Source organism: Schistocerca nitens, chromosome 1 (genome assembly GCF_023898315.1).
Source record: "Schistocerca nitens isolate TAMUIC-IGC-003100 chromosome 1, iqSchNite1.1, whole genome shotgun sequence".
In the NCBI taxonomy this organism is placed as follows: Eukaryota; Metazoa; Arthropoda; class Insecta; order Orthoptera; family Acrididae; genus Schistocerca; species Schistocerca nitens.
Window position 1 is genome coordinate 390,516,237 of NC_064614.1, and position 24,809 is coordinate 390,541,045.

Genomic DNA, 24,809 nt, shown 5'->3' on the forward strand with positions numbered 1-24,809 from the left:
ATCGGAGTCGCGCTACTTTGCATAGGCTTTGCAGCAATGTCCTCAGACGGAAACTTTTTGATGGCCACTTACACAACAAATCCGCACAGTGTCTCACTGCCAGTTTTCATCATTTGAGTGTAGGGTAGCGCCAAGCAACTACGCAAAGCGTCACATGTTGAAAAATGATGGTTATTTCCTGCGACGAATTTAAACGTTTTTGTAACAAGTGATAACAGGCGCAACGCGAGCTGTGTACATGATATAACCCTTCGAATTTCTGCTTGTACTTTGCAAACATATCGTGTAAGAACCATGCATGCAGTGGAGAACTTTTAAACCCTGCTTCCTCCGAGCTCAAATGGTTCAAATGGCTCTGAGCACTATGGGACTTAACATCTGAGGTCATCAGTCCCCTAGAACTTAGAACTACTTAAACGTAACTAACCTAAGGACATCACACACGTCCATGCCCGAGGCAGGATTCGAACCTGCGACCGTAGCGGTCGCGCGGTTCCGGACTGAAGCGCCTAGAACCGTACGGTCACCACGGCCGGTTCCTCAAAGTACTACACACAATTAGGCGCTGACAGTGGTGTATACATCAGTCAGCAGCTGGGTTTTCTAACACTTGGACGTAGACGCGGATCCTTCGTGTTAGGTACACAAGGGCACTCCTACTTCACTTTTCTGCAAGTTCACGCTGACAAATTAAGGCGCAGATTCTGCCATTTGCGTCACAACTCCCTTCTTAAGTGAATATCTCCTATATCTCTCTCTCTCTCTCTCTCTCTCTCTCTCTCTCTCTCTCTCTCTCTACGTCCACTGACTCCGGTTGTGAGTAAACACAACTATGCGCATGCGCGACAGTGAACATCTGACGTTGTAACAGCTACGTTGGAAGTTGTTCTCTATTGCGATTTACTGGTCACAGGACGGGACTCACAAGTAGTACTGAAACTAGTGAGGCACAGCTAAGTAGCAGAAAACTGTGAGCGTAGCTGTCGCAGTATCTCTTTAGAGCAACATTATTTAACACGTTGAAGGCCGCGACGACGCCGCCGGCGGACACAGCTGAGTGTGCTCGCCGGCGATCTCTCTCCTTCACTGCATAGTCAACTCAGTCAAGAAATAGAATTCACAGTAGAGTACCGCAGTATACTTCTGTACTATGCTAAACATAGTGGAGCGAACTGTCGCAGGTTGGCACACGCCGTGAGGCGTGATTCTGTGCGGTGTCTGCTGGCGGCATCGCGGCAGTCAGCGTGTTAAATACAGCGAGGAGACAGAATTCATGGGACAGCGATATGCACATATACAGATGTAGTATCGCGAACACAAGGTACAGGGTGACACAGAATAACGGGAATGTCTGAAATGAGTAGTGGTAGCCTTGGCAGGTGGCAGCACTGCGTGTTTGTGACAGTTGGCGAGTAAACAGTCCGCCATTTCAGTAATCATATCAGTGGAACGGACAACAGCCATCTAGATCTACATGGATACTCTACAAATCACATTCAAGCGCCTGGCAGAGGGTTCATCGAACCACCTTCACAATTCTGTTATTCCAATCTCGTAATGCGCGCGGAAAGAATGAACACCTATATCTTTCCCTACGAGCTCTGATTTCCCTTATTTTATCGTGGTGATCGTTCCTCCCTATGTAGATCGGCATCAACAAAATATTTTCGCATTCGGAGGAGAAAGTTGATGATTGGAATTTCGTGAGAAGATTCCGTCGCAACGAAAAACACCTTTCCTTTAATGATGTCCAGTCCAAATCCAGTGTCATTTCTGTGACTCACTCTCCCATATTTCGCGATAATACAAAACGTGCTGCCTTTCTTTGAACTTTTTCGATGTACTCCGTCAGTCCTATCTGGTAAGGATCCCACAACGCGCAGCAGTATTCTAAAAGAGGACGGACAAGCGTAGTTTGGTAGCGACGCAGAGGTGAGTTTCGACGTTTTTATAATTTAGGATGTAATGATGCCGTTGTCGCAACACGTGATAAAATGTTGGATTAATGACTTTGAAGAGACTAGATCTCCCCTCAAAAAGGAACCAACAGGACGGCCAAGAAGTGTCCATTCTCCAGCGAACTTTGATGTTGTACATGAGTCTGTCTTACGGAACTTAGTGCTCGATTCATAAGCAAGCAGCATTAGTTGGTATGTTCGGGGAGTGTGTTCACAGAATTCGTCATCTTGGTTTAAAATGACATCCGTACAAACTACAGATGATGCAACAAGTGAAGGATAACGACTACCGGTTACTATTAGGATTCTGTCAAGAAATGATAACAAAGACGATGAATTTCTAAACAAGATGTGGATGTCAGATGAGACACATTTAAAAAAAAAATGGTTCAGATGGCTCTGAGCACTATGGGACTTAACTTGTAAGGTCATCAGTCCCCTAGAACTTAGAACTACTTAAACCTAACTAACCTAAGGACATCACACACATCCATGCCCGAGGCAGGATTCGAACCTGCGACCGTAACGGTCGGGCGGTTCCAGACTGTAGCGTCTAGAACCGCTTGGCCATCCCAGCCGGTGCACATTCACATTCACATTCACATCTCACAGGTTATGTGAATAAACAGAACTACAGTCACTGGGCAAACACACATCCTAATGGCGTTCATGACCGTCCTTTACATGTTAGTAAAGTGACCGTATGGTGTATTTCATCAAATGGGATTATCGGACCGTATGTATGAACAGGGGAAACACAATAACTGTCAATCGTTACGTGGAGATGTTACGACCTTTCGTTACACCTGCATTGAATAACTTTCCAGCGTTCAAGAAGCCTGGATTCAACAGGACGGAGCGACATCACACACTGCACGGCAATCAGAGGCATGTGTGCGAGAATTGTTTGGCAACCGTGTGATCTCACGATTCGGTAACATTCCCTGCCCCCCCCCCCCCCCCCCCCCCCGTTAGTCAGATTTATCAGTTCGTGAATTTTTTTTTTTTTTTTGTGAGGCTATTGCAAGGGCAAAGTCTACACTACTCGACCAAGAGCTCTGGATGAGTTAAAACAGAGAATCCGGGATGCAGTTCACAGCATCCCAACTGAGATGTTACAGCGGTCAATGAGGAATGGCAACAGCAGATTCCACGAATGTGTTCGTACTGGAGGACGCCATCTAAAGGATGTCATTTTTAAAAACTAACAAATGCCATCAGTGTTTCGTAAATGGCAAAACTGTAAGGTTTCAATTACTGTGAATGCAGTTTCTTTCCTTCACTGTGGAAATGTTCCCGCTTTTCTGTGTCGCCCAGTAGAAAAGGACAGTGTGGCGTTAGTGGGCTAGGGCAGTAGACGACCGATGCGAGTGCCGTTGCTGTCAGACATCGCCTGCAGCACCTTTCCTGGGCTCTTGACCATATCGGTTGGACCCTGGACGACAGGAAAACAGTGGCCTTATCAGATGAGTCCTGATTACAGTTGGTAGGAGCTGATGGTAGGGTTGGTGTATGGTGCAGACTCCACAAGCCATGGACCACATGTTATCAACAAGACAGTGCAAACTGGTGGCGGCTCCATAGTGATGTGGATTGGGTACTCTGGTCCCACTGACGGGAAATGTTGTGTTCGGCTATTCGGAGACAATTTGCAGCCATTCAAGTACAATTATGTTCCCAAATGAAGATGGAATTTTTGTGGATGACAATGCGCCATGCCACCGCTCCACAATTTTCGCGATTGTTTGAAGAACGTTCTGAAGAATTAGAGCGAATGATTTTGACTGCTCAGATGGTCCGACATGAATCCTATCGAACATTTGTGGGGCATAATCGAGAGGTTAGTTCGTGCACCACATCCTGCACCGGCAACGCTTCGGTAGTTGTGGTCGGCTATACAGGGTGAAAAGTATTTAAACTCTGGGAGGTTGTAGGGGACATCAAAACAAATATTTTTCCCTAATATTTTTTCCGATGAGGAGTATTTAAACGGACAGAGGAAGATTTCTCTGGCAACTAATTAAACCAACAAAAATGTCCAGAGGGGACATATCTGGGGATCGAGCAGGCCATGGAACAGGACCACCTCTGCCAATCCACGTTTCTGGGAACCGTCGGTTCAAGAATAGACGCACATGTCGACTGAAATATGCCGGCGCCCCGTCATGTTGTAACCACATGCGTTGTCTTCTAGGGAGCGGGACGTTTTCCAGCAATTCTGGCAATGCTCTGGCGAGAAAAATTGTATTAGTGCCTGCCATTTAATGGCTTAGGTAGCAGATACGGCCCAATTGAACAGTCCCCAACAACACCGACCCACACATTAGCGAAGAACCGCACTTGATGAGCGCTAGTATCTGTGGCATGTGGGTAATCCTCACTCCAAACATGCGAATTGTGCATGCTGAAGACTCCATCACGCCCGAACGTTGCTTCATCGGTAAACAACACAGAGGATGGAAATGTAGGATGCATTTCAGTGTCCCAGGTACCACTGCGAAAACTATGCTCTGGTTGGATAATCTACTGGTTCCAGGTTGTGAACACGCTGTCAGTGAAATGGACGTAACAATTGCTCTCGAAGTATTGTTCTTACATTCGTCTGATTCGTCCCCATGTTACGTGCAATTGCACGAGTGCTGATTGAAATATCCCGCTCCACATGCTGCAAGACAGCTTCCTCAAATTGCAACATTCTTACCGTGCGACGGCGTCCCTGTCCAGGTAATGTGCTGAATGACCCGGTCTCGCGTAGACGTTGGTACACAGCAGCAAAGGTCGCATGTTGCGGGATACGGCGATTAGGATATTGTGGTGGGCTACGTAGTAACCACCAACCATATCAGTGTACTCACTCCAGGTGTATCGCTGCATTAGGAAACAGAGGCAATGCACTATTACACTGGTGGACAGCAGTTGCCTACAACTGAAGAGCGTAATATGCCCTCTAACAACTGAAGATCGTAATACGACCTCCACCGGTTTAAATACTCCTCATAGGAGAAAATGACATTAGGGAAAAATTTGTTTTGATGTCCCCTATAACATCCCAGAGTTTGTCGGTTTAAACACTTTTCACCCTGTAGGGGCAGCGTGGCTCAATATTTCTGCTTCGGACTTCAAACGACTTGGTGAGCCCATCCCACGTCGAGTTGCTGCACTACACCGGGGAAATGGATGTCCGATGCGGTATTAGGAGGTATCCGTTGACTTCTGTACCTCAGTGTGTGTAGTTCGTGAGTGGAAAAATTAGAGGGTGACGCATCTCGTCTATTTTGCAAGTCAATGGTATTTAATTGAAGGGAAATTCGGAGGAGGTGTTGAAATTTGAACATTTACTAATACTATTAATATAAGGAAAACGCCGTAACACAAGTTCCAAAGTATGTGCTAGGCCTGGAGACATTGAGGTAAGCCCACTGGTTAATGAGACTGTCAGTAAAAAAGAAAGCGGGCTGGGACCGATTCATGGTCTGGCACATGGTTTCATTTCTCAAACCATTTATTGACATTTTGTTTGCGTGCTCGGATATCTGGTCCAGAATTTTTGGTGGACAGCGCTGTAATTTCGTAAATGAATATTCTATTGCCAACCAAAAGACTGGCGTCTTTGGTCACTTCTGTGGGTTTATCTGGTAGGCAGCTGTAAGGTATTACTAGCTTCCATCGCTAAAGCTGTGTTATTTGGAATATATCCTGTCAGCGGCACCAGGGTGGTTAGCTCATTCAGCAGTACAGATACCAGAAAAATAATCAATAATTGTTCTTGGAGCTACGTTGTGCTGTTAAGAATGAAATGTCTCGTTGAGTCATTGAGTAAAGGAAAAGTACAATTACGCAGACAACTATAAAAAGTGAGCACATCGTCCTATGTATTTTTTCAGATTCCCATGACAATTTTAGCGAAAATTAGGATTTGTGGGGTACATCCTGTATTCAGAAGTTAGATCAAACTAAAATCTCATTGAACAGTACTAACAATTTTCATTACGAACAGTCATTTAATTTCCGCATATATTCTCAGACGTAGTGTATTGACGAAGTGAACTGCAGATGTTGTGCCTGAGGTGGGCGGAGCAGTAGCAGCACTTCGTATCATGTCAAACTGGTCTTGCAGGAATCGCTAACAAGCTGCTCTACATGTTTTTACGAGGCAGATATTTGGTAAAAATGGAACTCGTTAACATCCACAAGAGTTGTCTTGCTCCACATTTCCTTAGACCGTCCAGAAAACGGAGGAGAGAAGCAATACATTATAGTAAAGAGGTTGTAACCTCATAAGAGAGGGGACAGCGCGTCATCCACCAGATATTCCGATCAGAGCTTTCACCGAGCTCTTTGCACGTGGCAAGTGAACGGGTTTGAGAAGTTCAGCGAGTAAGATTAATTTTTCACCTTGCCACAAGAAACACTAGTAACACAGTCGTGGTGCCATCAATATGCTAGCTACTCAAGTACTTAAGTAATAGAATTTTACGTACGTAGGCTCCAAAGGTGCATATACTGAAACAAGCAACCTTTACTGTGAAACATGATTAGCTCTTGAGTTAATTCTTTACTTCCGATTATTCCTTTATCAGGTGATATGCGAGAATATCTAGCAAGCAGTTTCGTGTTACTCTATTGAAGTCTATCTATCGATCCCTCTTTGAGGCAACCTGAAAGCAGGTTAAGAAACTAAACTTCATATTCCAGTGAATAAATGACTTTAAAAACGTCGATTCTATGATCTTCGTCTATAAAAAACTTTCCCTGTAGGTTCAGCAGAGGATATGTAGTAAGTGGAATATCGCCGCAAACTGGTTGTGGAAAAGCCAAATAAAGACAGCAAATCTGGAAAAACAATGGATCCCCGTTATTTTGTCCGGCGCAGCAGTGTGTCTGCGTCGAAGAGGTTGTAACCCTCTTTCTGAAACTCTCCAGACCTATGAGTTACTGATGTTTCAAGAGACTGCCATAAAGCATTGCTAGTGATTCACGTCCTTTCTCCTTCAGTCTTTAGCCAGTTTTCACACCGTGACCTACGGGTCAGAGCGTAATGTTACCGTGTTTCTTGATAGGTGGAGGCTACAAATTTCTGCCAAATTCCCAGTCATTATTTCAATTGAAATGATTTTTACACACGTACACGGGTTATGGCTGTGGATTGCTGATTTAGGATAAATGTCAGACAGATACATTAACTAACACTTCTGTCTGCTAAATACAAATGTATGAACTGACCAGCGTTAGTGTCTAACCGATAATAATGCAATGCTACCACTAACAATATTATCATTACTGGTGATGTTAAAAATGTGAAATAGGCTGTCACGGACATCGTGTACTTTAATTTACTCTCGAGAACTTGGCAGAGAGCAAGTAGCATTTACGTAAAAGTTGGCTGCAGCTAAGCAATTAGTGTGTATCAAATCATGCGGAGATACAGCCGGAAAGTGTGAAGACAACTAAAAATCTTTTTTGCAATCTATTTATTGTTCCTGCTACTGAGCAATCGGCCCTCTTGAATAACGGACTCTACGCCAAAGTGTATGCATCTGTAGTATGGGAAGGACGTGAAATCGCTTGGGCTATAATCCGTATGTCCGACTTCCAAAATAGGACGAAGAAGATATGGGTGAACTGAAGTACTAGAAATAGGTGCCAATCATTTATACCTGTCTCACAACAAAGGATCATGCTCATGACAGTGTATGATCCAACAGTATGAACGGTCATAATGGGAAACATGAATCTTATTCTTTGGAAACAACACGCCAAACGCGGCTGCTGATTGTCGTTACTTAAGCCTCTTTCTAACTTGCGTTCTTTGTGCAAGGAGTATATCGGGAGTGTGGTACCTTTTCACTGATTATTCCTGCACCAACACTCATTCTTTCGATGAAGAAACTAGAGCTCAGATCGTGTAGAATAGTGAGAATATGGGTCGTTAATTTTCGATAAAGATGAAAAACATGGAATTAAAACAATATTTCCCAGAAGGAAGGGATAATGCGTCAGACTCTCTAGTTGTTGTTGTTGTTGTTGTTGTTGTTGTTGTTGTTGTTGTGGTCTTCAGTCCTGAGACTGGTTTGATGCAGCTCTCCATGCTACTCTATCCTGTGCAAACTTCATCTCCCAGTACCTACTGCAGCCTACATCCTTCTGAATCTGCTTAGTGTATGCATCTCTTGGTCTCCCCCTACAACTTTACCCTCCACGCTGCCCTCCAATACTAAATTGGTGATCCCTTGATGCCTCAGAACATGTCCTACCAACCGATCCCTTCTTCTGGTCAAGTTGTGCCACAAACTCCTCTTCTCCCCAATCCTATTCAGTACCTCCTCATTAGTTATGTGATCTACCCATCTAATCTTCAGCATTCTTCTGTAGCACCACATTTCGAAAGCTTCTATTCTCTTCTTGTCCAAACTATTTATCGTCCATGTTTCACTTCCATACATGGCTACACTCCATACAAATACTTTCAGAAAAGACTTCCTGACACTTAAATCTATACTTGATGTTAACAAATTCCTCTTCTTCAGAAACGCTTTCCTTGCCATTGCTAGTCTACATTTCATATCCTCTCTACTTCGACCATCATCAGTTATTTTGCTCCCCAAATAGCAAAACTCCTTTACTACTTTCTCATTTCCTAATCTAATACCCTCAACATCACCCGACTTAATTCGACTACATTCCTTTATCCTCGTTTTGCTTTTGTTGATGTTCATCTTATATCCTCCCTTCAAGACACCATCCATTCCGTTCAACTGCTCTTCCAAGTCCTTTGCTGTCTCTGACAGAATTAAAATGTCATCGGCGAACCTCAACGTTTTTATTTCTTCTCCATGGATTTTAATACCTACTCCGAATTTTTCTTTTGTTTCCTTTACTGCTTGCTCAATATACAGATTGAGTAACATCGGGGAGAGGCTACAACCCTGTCTTACTCCCTTCCCAACCACTGCTTCCCTTTCATGCCCCTCGACTTTTATAACTGCCATCTGGTTTCTGTACAAATTGTAAATAGCCTTTCGCTCCCTGTATTTTACCTTTAGAATTTGAAAGAGAGTATTCCAGTCAACATTGTCAAAAGCTTTTTCTAAATCTACAAATGCTAGAAACGTAGGTTTGCCTTTTCTTAATCTTTCTTCTAAGATAAGTCGTAAGGTCAGTATTGCCTCACGTGTTCCAGTATTTCTACGGAATCCAAACTGATCTTCCCCGAGGTCGGCTTTACTAGTTTTTCCATTCGTCTGTAAAGAATTCGTGTTAGTATTTTGCAGCTGCGGCTTATTAAACTGATTATTCGGTAATTCTCACATCTGTCAACACCTGCTTTCTTTGGGATTGGAATTATTATATTCTTCTTGAAGTCTGAGGGTATTTCGCCTGTTTCATACATCTTGCTCACCAGATGGTAGAGTTTTGTCAGGACTGGCTCTCCCAAGGCCGTCAGTAGTTCCAATGGAATGTTGTCTACTCCGGGGGCCTTGTTTCGACTCAGGTCTTTCAGTGCTCTGTCAAACTCTTCACGCAGTATCGTATCTCCCATTTCATCTTCATCTACATCCTCTTCCATTTCCATAATATTGTCCTCAAGTACATCGCCCTTGTATAGACCCTCTATATGCTCCTTCCACCTTTCTGCTTTCCCTTCTTTGCTTAGAACTGGGTTTCCATCTGAGCTCTTGATGTTCATACAAGTGGTTCTCTTATCTCCAAAGGTCTCTTTAATTTTCCTGTAGGCAGTATCTATCTTACCCCTAGTGAGATAAGCCTCTACATCTTAGATCTTACTCTCTAGTTAAAAGCATCAATAACCAGCAAGTTGAAGTCAGTCCTCTGGAGAATTGAAAAGAAGCAGAAGGGTCCTTTCACTTCACATACGCGGAAAACCACCTAGAAACACTATGAAACCTTAAATAACCCTGTCCGCCAGAAACAGATACACAGGTAAATCAGTCATTCTCCTTACACCTTCCAGTAACTGATACACATATGCCATCTTTGATGCCAAACGATTCAGTAGCTTGTGTGTCTCATGGGAAATATTCTCCGTATCCTTAAATTTCACTCTAATATGCATCCGTATGTCAACTGGAAAAATACGTACATGGTTCCATCGCATGCAAGAACAAACAACATAGCGGGGCCATAAGGGTGATTACCACGTAAGAAAATACGAGACAACTGGAACCCCTTCCCCATCAATTGTGGCGAAAGGTATATGAGCAGCTGTGATGGAATTTGCTGTTCTATCAGGAGTAATGACAATATAGGGTAGAGATACTGCAGTCAGCTGGTGCAAAAGACAAAACGACAGACGGTATTACATGAGCTTTATCGAAGTGTTACTGACAATTTTGCAGTCCTGAAGTCTGATAGTACTTTCACAGACAGAAGCACAGGCCAGCCACAGTGGAAGACATCAAAACTTCTGAAGATTCTTCAGATAGTGGCGTCTTGTCGTTCACTGAAAGTAAAGTATTGGCATGGATCGAGAAGGACGAGGAAGGCATTCGGCTGCGGGTTGGGTGAGGGAACAATCCCGGCAGAGATCGTGTAGGGAAAACGCGTAAATAACGGATGACCGGGTGAGGATTTGAGCGATCGACACACGAAGAATACTTCAGTGGGAACTATGAGTGTTGGGAACGTAATGCCTCAGGGCACAGCCTGAAACAGAGTAGGGCAGAGGCGGGGAGTAGAGGGTTATCTCGTATTTCCCTCCAAAGGTTACTTTGTTCAGCTGAGAATCTTTCCGAGACCCTATATAATCCAACTACGTAAGTCTGCTTGGCGTTGCCCAGCAGAAACGTGTTGCTCTCGTTAGCCAGTGGGATTTCCATTAACTGGTTTATGAAAATCTTACGTCACTGTATTACCTGAAATACCAAGTAGCTTGATGCAGATAAATTATCCGATCAAAAGGATCCGGACACCGCAATGCTAGATGGAATTGACCACAAAGTGTCATGAATGACTCATCCACCAGCGTAAAAGGAAACGGGGAGTACGGTGTTGCCAGTAAAGCACAGCAGTAGTAAGGAGTACTCAGTAACTTGGAACAATGACTAGCGATAGTCACCCGAGTAACAAATCCATCAGGGACATTCCAACCTTTCTAAAGCTGCCCGCGTCGAATGTTGGTGATATGACTAAGAAGAGGAAACGCAAAGGAACTAGCACAGCTGAACCGACACCAGCTGGACCTCATGTACTGACGGATAAGGACCTTCGAGAATTGCGGAGGGTGGTAGTAAACGTCGTATGAAATGAGCGGAAGGGATTACTGGTGAGTTCGGAAATGCTGCTAGCAGTCCATGTAGCTAAATGACTGTGTGTACGGAGTTAGAAAGAATTGGGTACAATGATCCATCAGCTTCTCTTAAGCTACACATTTCTACAGTCAATGCTAAGCGATGCTTCAGGGGATGCAACTTTACTGGCCACCATGTGTAGTACTAACGGTGAAGTACGGAGGAGGAGGCGTTATGGTATGGGGGCGTTATTCGTGGTTGGTGTGGTACCCCTTCTGCGTTTAAGAAAACGTTAAATGTGGAAGGATACGAACACGTTTTACAGTATTCTGCACAGCGCACAGTAGAGGACAGTTCGCGGATGATGATTATTCGTATCAGCGTGACAGTGAACGTTATTATGAAACAGCACGTGTGAGACCATGGTTTGTGGACGTCATTCCTGAAACTGATCGGCCTACCCTGCCCAGAGTCCCGGCCTGAACCCAGTGCAACACCCAGTGAGTTAAAACGTCGACTTCCCTCAACGTCACTACATCGCTCATTTTCGGCTCTTGGAGAAGAAAGGGCTGTCATTCCTCGACAGACATTCGGGCACGTCAGTACAAGTGTCCTCAGAGTTAAAGCAGTCATAAAGGCGAAAGGTGGACACATCACAGATTAGTTTCTATTAACCGGTGTCCGCATACTTCTCGAGAGATAGTGTTTGCGCCGTCCTGGCCTTTTCGAGAGCGACTAGAGTTCAAAGCAAGGTCATTTACGAGGAACCACGAGGGCATCGTTCGACTTTTTACTTTTACTAAGAGTTTTATATCGATTATATGCTGTTTGTAGAGAATTCTGATTTAACTACTTGGCGAATAGTCAATGAAAGTGGAAGCTACCATTATAAACTACACAGCCCATACTGTTGCTGTCAATAAGTAAAGTCTTTTTTCGACACACACACACACACACACACACACACACACACACACACACACACACACACACACACACACACACACACACACACACACAATTGTCGTGTAATAATCGCGGGGATACGATAACGTCTCCTATCACCTTGTCATAGAGCCAGCAACAGCGTCACGCTACAAAGAAGTAGATAACCTCTGACTATGGAGATGCGCCTGAAAAGGTTCGGAAAACTAATTTATAGAAATAAATATTTCACAAGTGACTGGTTACAGATATATATTTCTGTGGTCTTTCTCTCTCGAACAGGAGTTCAGGAAGCTATGAGGCTCTCTTGTCTTGTAATGACGACAACCAATTCATGACAACTCGGGGAGTTTTGGCCTCTCAATAATAGTGAACGTAGTCAGAATTTTCGCTGAACTGCAGTTTCCAGTATAGATGCAATTTTCTGAAATTGGGAATTTTTCCATTGGGTTAGGTGTTTTTCTGTGGACTCTGTCGACATTCTTGAACCTCGCGATGGATGAGTATCAACGTAGTGAGAAGTCTGGCAGTACCGGAGCCGGCGTGTCTTACAGTAAGTTGTGGTCGTGATTTACAAACAATTAGAAATTAAACAGATTTACTACGTATTTTTGGTAGAAAAATCCCCGAAAGCATAAATATCAGTATTTAATAAGAATTAAACTCATTCCAAAATATAGCTAAATGAAAACATCAGGCACAGCCGCCGCCTACATTCTCTGCGACAGTAAACTTCCACTTTATGTATTAATAAATGGCAGGTATAAAGATTAACGCATACACCTCGTTCAAATATCGTAGATGTTTGGATTTCCTTTTGTACTCACGAATACGGAAATTTCCACCCATTTAGATTATTAGTCGTGTGAAGCTATGGTTATTTCAAATTCAATGATGTAAACATTTTTAACGTAAAGAGTACATTAATGTTTCAACATATTAAAGCAAATCGGTATATATTATGCTCTTTAAATCGAGACTCACTCATAACCAGTTATTCTGAGAAATACGGAATTCCTCATGCAATGACAAGCATCAAATATTTATGATCTTCAAACTTCCTGACAAATCAAAACTGTTCGCCAGACCGAGACTCTAACTCCTGACCTTTGCCTTTCGCGGGCAAATTTGGAAGGTAGGAGACGAGGCGCTGGCGGAAATAAACCTGCGAGGACGGGGCATTAGTCGTGTTTGGGTGGCTCAGTCGGTAAAGCACTAGACCACGAAACGCAGTGGTCCTGAGTTCGAGTCTCAGCCCAGCACACAGTTTCATATCGGTGCACACTCTGCTGCATGGTGAAATTTCACTCTGGATTTATGATTTTATTTCTAAAATTACTTTAATGGAAAACTAACATGTATGCCAGAATTAATTACAAGTACACCTCATTTAATGAGAACTGGTACATAACTAACGCAACCATTGCTGAATATCTTAAAAGAAACATTTTATTCGCGATCTGTAACTTCCTGTTTACATCCTGAACGGCTTGACCTCGGAGCAAATGTTATATAAACTTCGTCGCCTTAGGCTCTCCTTGCTGTCTAATTCCCAAACACCGAAATAAATGATCCAGCTGCTGTTATGAAAAATAAAAAGAAATAGCGGTAGCCGGAAGCACTCGAACCATGTGAGAAGTCGACCTGAAATACACTTGGAAAAACCTTACACGGTAATCCTCCATTGATAAGTACTACATCTAGAATACAATAATGAATATTTAAATTAAATGAGGTCTTGGGAGTCCTCCAGGGTTAAGTCGTTGGTCCACTATTTCTCCATTCGTGTCTGCATATTACGTAACTACAAATTTTATACTGACATGCAGCTGTATCAAAGCACAATTCCTAAGGTAAGAACATCGTTCCTCCCTCTTCAAACAGTTCCTCCCATATTTCTTGATATGCCCAATTACCCTCCCATAAAAATTTAAAATATCTGTAAGTAATTTTGCTAAGCATTTAAACTGGAAAGAACTGCTTACACAAAATCCCAAAATTTTGCGGAGTACTTCAACACAAAGTAAAATTAAAACTAGTAGTGTATTTACCGATCCCTGATCTTTACTGCTGTGATGTAGTTACACACGACACACACATCCTCGAGCTAACCGTGTATATACACGACAGATTTTTTGTGGAACATACGTCAGTCCTTCCTATGTTCAGGGTGGACTGAACCAGATAGGCGACGTGATACCTACATGCTCTGTTTCTTTTATCTTTCCTTGGTCACTGTTGTTAATAGCTCTCCTCGACTATCAGACAACCTTTACTATTCCATACAAAAATATGAGCTCTGACACGTCCAACACATTAGATGTACTTGGGCATAATAAACATTTCTCATACCACCCATTTCAATCGCACGACTTTGGAACAAATTGCCCAGTGACCTGCGTCTTGTCCAAAACCACTCGTGATTCAATAGAGAATTAAAAGTTCATCTGTTAGCATCGACATTTTCCGGCGGTCTTCCTTCTGTCCAATAGCGAACCAGTATTTCCGCCACATTGTCAACACTATCCATGCTTTCTTCATATTTATTTGTCTGTTTACTTTCCAACTCATCAGCTAACCTATTAAATCTTGCTTCTTCCTGGATCAGTTAACTACTTCACCAGATTTGATTGCTGACGTTCTACTCCCACACATATTAGCTGCCATTGCTCACAAGACAAAATCGTAACGAGTAAATCACTTAACACAGTGTAATTATACTATTCACTAGCTTAACGCAGGGCGGCCAACCTTGAGAGACGTGGAGTTGTGACACACTGATTCAATCCGGCCAGACCGAATGGAGCTTTCAGGCTGTTTTTTCACGCTCGTCCAGGCAAAGGCTGGACTGTTTCCTAATCTCTGTCTAAGAAAATACGATACACAGATAATTAAAATACGATAAAACACAGAAAAAGCTTACATGATTGACAGACAAAAGGTGCAGACAACTTCCTTTCCTTGGTCTAATTGTTTCCTGGCGACAAGACTGGCAATCGGCCACAAAGTTAAAAATATCTTTCCAAACCATAAACTACACATACTGCTATATTTACTGAGAATGTCTAGTCATATGTAAGATGCATACCAAGTGAGATAAATAAATAAATCTGTGGACTTGACAAGTGGAGTAAGTTAATTTGTTACATGAAACTTCCTGGCAGATTAAAACTGTGTGCCGGACCGAGACTCGAACTCTGGACCTTTGCTGCAGAGTGAAAATTTCATTCTGGAAACATCACCTACGCTGTGATTACGCCATGTCTCCGCAAAATCCTTTCTTCCAAGAGTGCTAGTTCTACAAGGTATGCAGGAGAGCATCTGCGAAGTTTAGAAGGTAGAAGACGAGGTACTGGTGGAATTAAAGCTGAGAGTACGGGGCGTGAGTCGTGCTTGGGTAGCTCAGTTGCTAGAGCACATGTCCGCTAAAAGCAAGGGTCCCGAGTTCGAGTCTCGGTCCGGCACACAGTTTTAATCTGCCAGGAAGTTTCATATCAGCGCACACTCCGCTGCTGACTGAAAATTTCATTCTCTAATTTGTTACATGTTTATCTCAGCGTTAAAATCGCTTTCAGAAAAGGAGAGACCTATATCAGACAGAATGCACATCCCTCTGGCATCGATAATCTCACTGCGATCAGTGATTTTATCACCCGTCGATTTGAAGCCAAGTAAACATAATCTGGTTACCGTAGGCCTCGTCAAACTATACGCATTTGAGAAGCTGTCGAAACGAATGCTACAGTGTTCCGTGAGATACGGGAACTCACGTGGTCACTGGTGAGGTTGAACATAGGAGGCTACATTGCTTCCATCGTGATAAAAGACGCGCTGCTGCCACTGGTGTAACCTAGTTGGTAATTAGGACTTAAAAATCAGAAGGCCTCTATCGTAAACTGTGCTATGTTACAAGTTTGCTACGTATTATTAATCGCGAATATTTTTTAAGGAAATATTCAGATATCGGAAATTCATTTTTGCAGCTTGTAAGTAACACAGCAATAATAAGTCAAAGATTGCAGGACTGTGGTAATTATCCGTAGGGTCTGTCGCTGTAGGTCACTGCAGTTTTTGTTTTATAAGACACATGCTTGAAGGAATGTTCATACTGTGAATTTTCTACTGTAATTTGTGATTATTAAACCAAACAGTGTAATACACTTGTGGACTTCTCATGCACGGTCCTGAGAATAAATGGCACTGGTGAAACAGATAAAATACGAAATAGCTGCAAATACCGGAATTGTAAAATATTAAATTTTGTAGAGGTTTTATGAATTATTGGTCTCTTTTATACGAAACACTGGTTCTAATTCAATACCCATCATATAATCCATCATGATCGTGTTACTTGAAATTTTTTTGAGTTATGCACACGTAACACTTCTACTGTTCTCCCTCATTTGAGCGTGTAGAAAACAAGCTGATGGCGCAAGCGTTTCGACAGATAACAAAAAGTTGCATTTAGCATCAAGGCGGTTTTATACATCTGAGTCGCTCATAAGCGGTTGTCGCACTGCAACTGCAGAGGATTTGTGAGTCGTACCAGAGCTGTGCCCGATTGCTTAGGAGTCTAACCAACTCAGAAATCATAAGCGACTCACTCCCAAAGCCACCTTGTGAAATTAGAGCGTAAGAGGTACGCTATAAGCTTAGCGGTCGATACAGTAGAAATGTATACTGTGATTTTCTACTAGCCACGTGACTCTCAGTTTAAAAAGTCAGCATTATGGAGAATTTAATATTATTTCTGAAAACAAAATGATAAAGAACCAGTGTTTTCTTGTGCCAGGTTGCAAAGGATATTGAATTTTCTTCAGCTTTATTTGTAAAGTTTGGCCGACCGCTGTGGCCGAGCGGTTCTAGGCGCTTCAGTCCGGAACCGCGCTGCTGCTACGGTTGCAGGTTCGAATCCTGCCTCGGGCATGGATATGTGTGATGTCCTTAGGTTACTTATGTTTAAGAAGTTCTAAGTCTAGGGGACTGATAACCTCAGATGTTAAGTCTCATAGTACTTAGCCATTTGAACTTTTTTAATTTTTTTTATCTTGATTTCAACGTTAACAACATAACACGATCTAAAGGGAAATTACACTTACATTTCAAGGAGGAGGCTACTCACGCACACATTTCTTGATAACTGTTGGTGTGGTGTATGCAAGCAAATATCTTTATGGGTAAGCGTGTGTTCCAGTAAGTATTTTTTTCTCCGTGAAGAATCTAACGGATGTGCTGTGAAATATGATGCTCCCGAAAAACAGTAATGATTCTGTCAAGCAACTGTTCACCAACTTTGTCCATAAGGAATTTGGTTCTGGTTCTGAAAATGGCCACAAGTCCCATCTTAGTATTTTTTATTTATCGGTTTAGCTCTTTATATGTTCTGGTGATGCTCTTGTTCATTTAAAGTTACTTGACAGCACCTATAGATTGCGCTTAAAGTTAGCTGCACTATAGTACTTAAACTTGCTTTTAAAGTACAGTAGAAAATGATGACATTGACAGCGCCAATGTCAGTTTAATCTACTGTATTTTAAAAAATGGTTCAAATGGCTCTGAGCACTATGGGACCCAACTGCTGTGGTCATCAGTCCTCAAGAACTTAGAACTACTTAAACCTAACTAACCTAAGGACATCACACACACCCATGCCCGAGGCAGGATTCGAACCTGCGACCGTAGCAGCAGCGCGGCTCTGGACTGGAGCGCCTAGAACCGCACGGCCACCGAGGCCGGCTGTATTTTAAAGTTTAAATGTAAGTTTAAGTACTATAGTACAACCAACTTTAAGCGTAATCTATAGTCCCATCAGCCAACTTTAAACTGATTATTCTGATGATGCTCTCGCTCATTTGAAGAGCGAAACCGGTAAATCCAGAATAAGTAGTGAGAGTTGTGGCTGCTTTCAAAAACTTAGTTTGAACAGTCGCGTCCCCTGCAGGCAACTCCTGTTCTTGCTAAATTTAGTTTTGTTGCTAGAAGGTGTAACGTCGTGTTTCCGTAGAACTATATAGCCATTCTTTGTTCAAACTTTTATTCAGATTTATTCGACAGGCCACCGAAGAGTTACCATTCAGATGTCGGATGAAAGAGCTTTTCGCCTATTGGTAAATATGTAATTTGTTTAACACTGTAAAGTACGAAGCACGAACTAGATTGCATGAAAGACGTTAGTGTGACGGCAGACAGAGTTATCCTTTTAAATGCGAGTATATAAACAAGTGGTAACGACCAAAGCTGATTTCGAAATGGTGTGGTTCTTTCAATAAATAAAAACGGTGACGCAAAGATAGGAAAACCCTAAAAAGTGCGAGTAGGTCTCGTGCTGTGAGGGATCTGTACAAACTTAATTGTGTATATAGATAATAATTTCGTGTAGCAAGTCTTTATATCAGTCGACACTTCGCCGACTTGAGTGTCCCTTATCTACCTCTGTTAACCAAGGGGGAAAGAGACCTACAGATTAACGTGAAATCTGAATCACGTGTTCTTTCTGGCGATTTATTGTGTAGTTAAGAGATGAAGACTAGCTTAAAACGAAGAGTGAAAAATCCATTGTCCGATCGAGTTTAGATCCCGCGACCTCTGTTTCCAGACACCTGTTTCACAGGCCCAAAACGTATATCGGTTTTGATAAGCGTTTCCAAGTATCGAAATACGTGACATCTATGGTTGTATCTTTGATCACTGCATTGACTTAAAAGCTTAAATAACCGACACCGCCAAGGGACCGTATTTGACATAAATTCCAACTTGATAAATACACTGCTGGCCACCGTAAATGCAACACCCTGAAGGAAGCATCTGAATCAAGTGAAATTTACACCACGGGTTTGCAGCGATGAGATATGCAACTGATTAGAATTTCAGCGCAGACGCACATCACGCGCGCCTGTGGCGCCACCTCATAGCGCCATTTAAGGCTTGGCGATTTCGACGAGTGTACGTTCGGCACGTGTGTTTACCTTGTGGTTGTTTCACAAGACTATCAGTTATGCCACGTAGAAAACAACGAACATCGTTTGATCAAGTATCCGAGTTCGACAGAGGAAGGATAGTGGCTTACCGAGATTGTGGATTATCATACAGAGAAATCGCTAGTCGTGTTGGACGAAACCAAACAACTGTAATGCGGATATGTGACCGTTGGATGCAGGAGGGTACGACGGACCGACGTGGTCGATCGCATTCACCTCGGTGCACCACTGCACGTGCTGATAGGCAAATTGTGCGCATGGCAGTGACGGATCGCTCAGTGACATCCCGAACCATAGCACAGCACATTGCGTCTGTAACGCATCATCCAGTGTCTGCGCGTACCATTCGACGCCGTTTACAGCAGAGTGGTCTGTCCGCAAGACGTCCATTGCTTCGTCTACCATTGACGCAGAACCACAGACGTCTCCGTCGCCAATGGTGTGATGACAGACGGATGTGGACGGCAGAATGGAATGACGTTGTCTTTACTGACGAGGCACGCTTCTGTCTGCAGCACCACGATGGTCGGATTCGAGTGTGGAGACACCGTGGAGAGAGGATGCTGGACAGCTGCATTATGCACCGCCACACTGGTCTTGCACCGGGTATTATGGTATGGGGCGGTATTGGATATTACTCTCGCGCGACCACACGTGGCACGCATTGTCCAAAGGTTCTTCGTCAATAACCAGATTGAATTGCTTCCCTGGCCGGCTCGCTCTCCGGATCTTTCGCCGATAGAAAACATGTGGTCCATGGTTGCTCAACGAGTGACCCAGATTACATCCCCAGCTGCCACACCAGATGATCTTTGGCAACGTGTGGAAGCTGCTTGGGCTGCTGTACCCCAGGAACACATCCAACATCTCTGACTCAATGCCGAGACGTGTGGCAGCGGTGATCTCCAACAATGGCGGCTACTCTGGCTACTGATTCTGGCAGGAACCACATGTCACAGACGTCTGTAAACGTAATCATTTGATACTTGGTCAACATGTTATCCACAAAATAAATTTTGTTGTGCTACCTCTTGTTTTTCTTGGTGTTGCATTTACGGTGGCCAGCAGTGTATATCGGTCCTTCAGGGAGATGTTTACAGACAGCAGAGCGTTCCTATATTGGTTCACTTTATACCGACTGAGTTACGAAACACTGAAAACACATTTGTATAGTTATCCAGTGTACTGTAGGTGGTGACGATGTTCACAAATAACGTAACTCTAATGACTGTGACCTGACTAAATTCAATTTTCTATTATATTTCTAGTAATATTTTTTTTAAATACAGCAGATGTCAATTTAGGAAGATGAGGACGATATGCGGACGGCAATAACGTCGACGATTGTTGATTAACGCTTATATAACTATCGACACTGTTTCAGTTAAGTTATTTTAGTCACGAATATCACTATGTCGGGTTAAGTAAAAGATTCTTGATCTGAAGTACACAATTATCCAATGCAGATAATTACTATTAAACTCAGTCTTGATCACAAATTTATTCTGATAACAGGTTTCGACCACGCCTGTAGTCATCTTCAGACCAAAACGCTATATGAGCAAGAGTCTCCTCCTGGTGGTAAATCACTGCAGTGATTTACCAGAAGGCGGCTCCTGCTCATACAGAATTTTGGTCTGAAGATGACCACAGGCGTAATCGAAACCGGTTATCAGAATAAATAAAGTTGTGATATAGACTGATTTTAATAGTAACTATTAGTAATAACATTGATCACTGTCTGCTCCCGCGATGTATTCAAAAGTAATATCCAATGCAGCATCTGACATGCATGCGTCCACTGTCTTCTACAGACAATATAAGGAAAACAAATGTAAGAGAACGGGTGCGTGTGTGAGAGACATATTGCAAGTAATAATTATGTATTTAACGTCAAGGAACGTCCTTTCAACCTGACGTGATGGTAATCGTGATGTGAAAACACTCCCTTGACAGAAAACAGTCGTCGATAAATATGCACGTTCGTGATGCCGTTCTTTAAGCACGCGGCAGCTTTGCAGCACGGTTTAGAGAAAATACTTAACAGTACGGCGCTAGAGGCAAGACAGAGACTGCAGTGCCGTCGTGTGAGAGGCGCTCTTCACCGGCAACTGGGCTGTGTTGCAGGACAGTAAGCGGCTATGGACGCAGCCAGTGCCTAACACCCGGGAGCACGAGTAGCTGACACCTGCCAGCAACACCGCCGCTGCAGCCGAGCCGCCACCAGCAAGATGGGAACCAAAGTTTTCCTCAAGGCCTTCTTCAGGCGGATCATCACAGACTTCCGCCACAAGGAACTCTTGCCGCTGAAACTTCTGTTCTTCGTGCATTCCTCAAGTAAGTATTCGACCACAATTTCAACAGTTAATTAGCCACTCATCACTGTCACATAAGAGTTACATTGCTTCGGTAGGGATTAACATTAATTTATGCAACATTTCTAAAAAGCAAGAGCATCTCTCTTTTTCCCTCCTTTCCTGTCCCAGTCTCTCTCTCTCTTCTTTCTCTCTCTCTCTCTTCTTTCTCTCTCTCTCTCTCTTCTTTCTCTCTCTCTCTCTCTCTCTTTCTCTCTCTCTCTCTCTTCTCTCTCTCTCTCTCTCTCTCTCTCTCTTTCTCTCTCTCTCTCTCTCTTCTTTCTCTCTCTCTCTCTCTTCTTTCTCTCTCTCTCTCTCTCTCTTCTTTCTCTCTCTCTCTCTCTTCTTTCTCTCTCTCTCTCTCTTCTTTCTCTCTCTCTCTCTCTCTCTTCTCTCTCTCTCTCTCTCTCTTCTCTCTCTCTCTTCTCTCTCTCTCTTCTCTCTCTCTCTTCTCTCTCTCTCTCTCTCACTTCTCTCTCTCTCTCTCTCTCTCTCACTCTCTCTCTCTTTCCTCCAGATGCTGATGAAATATCTGTTTATTACGTGCCTAGTGTTGGACATTGTTGAAGAAGAGTAGCAAGAAAAGTTTCAGATTACATACTGTACGCTGCTAGGCCTGGTACTAAAAGGGAAAATACAACCTATTGGCTCTGAAAGTTTTTCATCTCAAGAGCGCAATCTTATATTGTAAAAATGTAGTTCCTGAAACTGACTAAACTGTGAGCCATACAAATCCAACGGACAGTTTCGCTCTGTCAGGAAGTTTCACAACTGAACACACTCAGCTATATAACTGCCTTAGTAAGATCATAGAGAGGCGGCCTCGAATGGGAATGTCGGAATTTTAATGTGGTTTTGATTGAATAAAAGTCGTAGTTTCGACTACTTAGACCAGCTTATTCTCATCTGATCGAGATCACTTTTATTGTAATTTTAGTAAATGGTGCTTGGTTGTTAGAACAGTACACTAATTTGTAACATCTTACTGGGATAATCAGAAATGTAATAGATGATTATCGGCAAGAATAGTTCTAATGATGACGGGCTAAATAGCTTTTGATGCAGTACTCGAACAAACCCTGCTTCTGTTATAGGAAGCTATTTGCAACCGAAAAAGAAAATGTTGTCTTCAGATGCCACTGCATTGGAAATTTTTAGACAGCTTGAGAACTCCATTCACCATCACTACTCAATGTTGGCGACCCGGTATAAAACAAAGAACAAATGGTTTGTCTATGACTGGCTTAGATGTTCTTACAAGCTGTACAAGCTTAAACTTTTCTCAGTTTAAACAAACCTTTGCTTTCAGATCACGTATTCTGTAAACCACTACCCGTTATACTGCGTATGCGAACACGTAGTTCTCAGTGTGGTTACAGAAAATAAAAATTATTTTTGCACCTGAACGGTGGGATCTCTGTCCTGAGCGCTCTAACATCCACCTTTTTCTTCCCTATCTTTGGCTTTGCAGTTATACCGTATTTATGAAATGATAAAATTTGCACCAGACTATAACCAGGGAGGTGATTTACAACTTAATAAACTGAGCGTAGTACCCGCTTGCAGTCGGCTGTCGTGAACTTACTACTTACACTGAATAGACTAATGATTTCGTAGTGTATATAAAACATCTGCTTCTAGAGCTGCTGTGCACAGGAATAAACTTTCTGAGCTATAGTATCGCCTCATATTATAAAACCAGTCGTTCTTTTTCCAGCTGTCTTCTTTTAGGCGGCGAAGGTCTGGGCTGTACTTTCCAATAATCCATATCTTCATCATACTTATCAGTAAAAAGAGGTGATTACTGCTTTTGAGTGTGTTGCAAACGTGTGGCGCAAGCAGACAGACAACCATATTACGGAAACGCACTCGGGCTTCCTGCAGCCATATGAGCGAAATTGAAAGGGGTCGAATTGTGGCCTTCCGTGTGGCGGGATGGTCCTTTCGGAGAATTTCCACACAAGTTGGAGGTTCTGCTTCAGTTGTGCAACGATGCTCGTATCAGTGATCACGTGAACATTGTCACATGGGTAGATGAGGTTCTGGACGTCTACGTGGCACAGATGCCCGCCGGAATTGTCGTATTGCAAGGCAGTAGTGGCAGATCGTGCAGCTACCACAGCGCAAATAAGAGGACTGACGAATCCAGACGTGTCAACACCAATGTTGCGAACCGGTTATTAGTAGTGGGACTACGGCACGCACACTTCTAGCCTGTCTTCCACTCACGCCACAGCATCGAAGTAGGCACACCATAAGGCCTGAAGTGGCACCAGTGTGTCTTTGACTACTGCACCCTACGAGACAGCGCTCACCAGGTCTACGTCGAACGCTCAAACCACCATCACTTGCGTGCAGACTGAATCTGCTTTCATCGCTAAAAACCATTCCATCTCTCAAGTGATCCTCTGACGGCACCGGTCGAGCCTCATGCCACAGCATCGATGTCTGCACGTCGAGGCGAATCAGCTATATGAATGTGTGGTGTCTGTTCTTTCGGACAAGTCTGAAAGAACAGACGCCGCACATTCATATATTGACACTAATTGTGTCTCGCGGGTCGCTTGAATTTAAGCGCGCAACTGCCTTATTGGCCAACTTCATTGGTAACTAAGTCGTTTCAAATGGTTCAAATAGCTCTGAGCACTATGGGACTAGAACTTAGAACTACTTAAACCTAACTAACCTAAGAACATCACACACATCCATGCCCGAGGCAGGATTCGAACCTGCGAGCGTAGCGGTCGCTCTGTTCCAGACTGTAGCGCCTAGAACCGCTCGGCCACCCCGGTCGGCCAATTAAATCGGAAACGGCGCACTGTATAGCTCTTTTTTTCTCAGCACAACCTACCCTGCAACGCCCCTACGAACTTGTTCCGACCTAGTTCTGTGTTTCTACTTCTGAGGACCGTTGAAGTTGTTTCGGCCAGCATAAATATCCACATAAACGTTGGGAAGTGGTCACGATTCGAAGTCTTCGGTCATATTGCTTGGATGTGTGTGGGCACCTTAATGGGGTGCACTTGGCTGCACGCTGGTTTCACTGTGCGCTTCGGACATGCAGACGGCTGTATACTACAAGTAATATCGGGCGTGTATTCAATTTCAGCTGGTTCTCGAGAACAGATACCGCGATTTATCGACATTCTCTATTCTGCTCATCGGTATTTAACTAGATAGTCGCACTAATTCAGAGGATGCAAACATTCTAATCATCCATTTGTCCCACTGTCGACCCGAGTGCTGAGAACTAAGATCTACACAGCCTCGGTAGTGATCCATCAGCATCGAATATAGGGACAGATTTAAATGTGAATTATAAATAAG

The 24,809-nt window shown here is 43.3% G+C and overlaps 1 protein-coding gene across 2 annotated transcripts in view; it reads left to right on the top strand.

Annotated features, from left to right (window-relative positions):
• LOC126249339 (major facilitator superfamily domain-containing protein 6-like) overlaps window positions 1-24,809 on the top strand; it is a 346,945-nt gene that overhangs the window by 199,092 nt on the left and 123,044 nt on the right. For both annotated transcript variants that reach the window (XM_049950997.1, XM_049951003.1), the window contains exon 2: window positions 21,256-21,465. In XM_049950997.1, coding sequence (XP_049806954.1) covers window positions 21,360-21,465 — 106 coding nt within the window. In that variant the 5' untranslated portion in view covers window positions 21,256-21,359. The remainder of the gene's footprint in view (window positions 1-21,255; window positions 21,466-24,809) is intronic.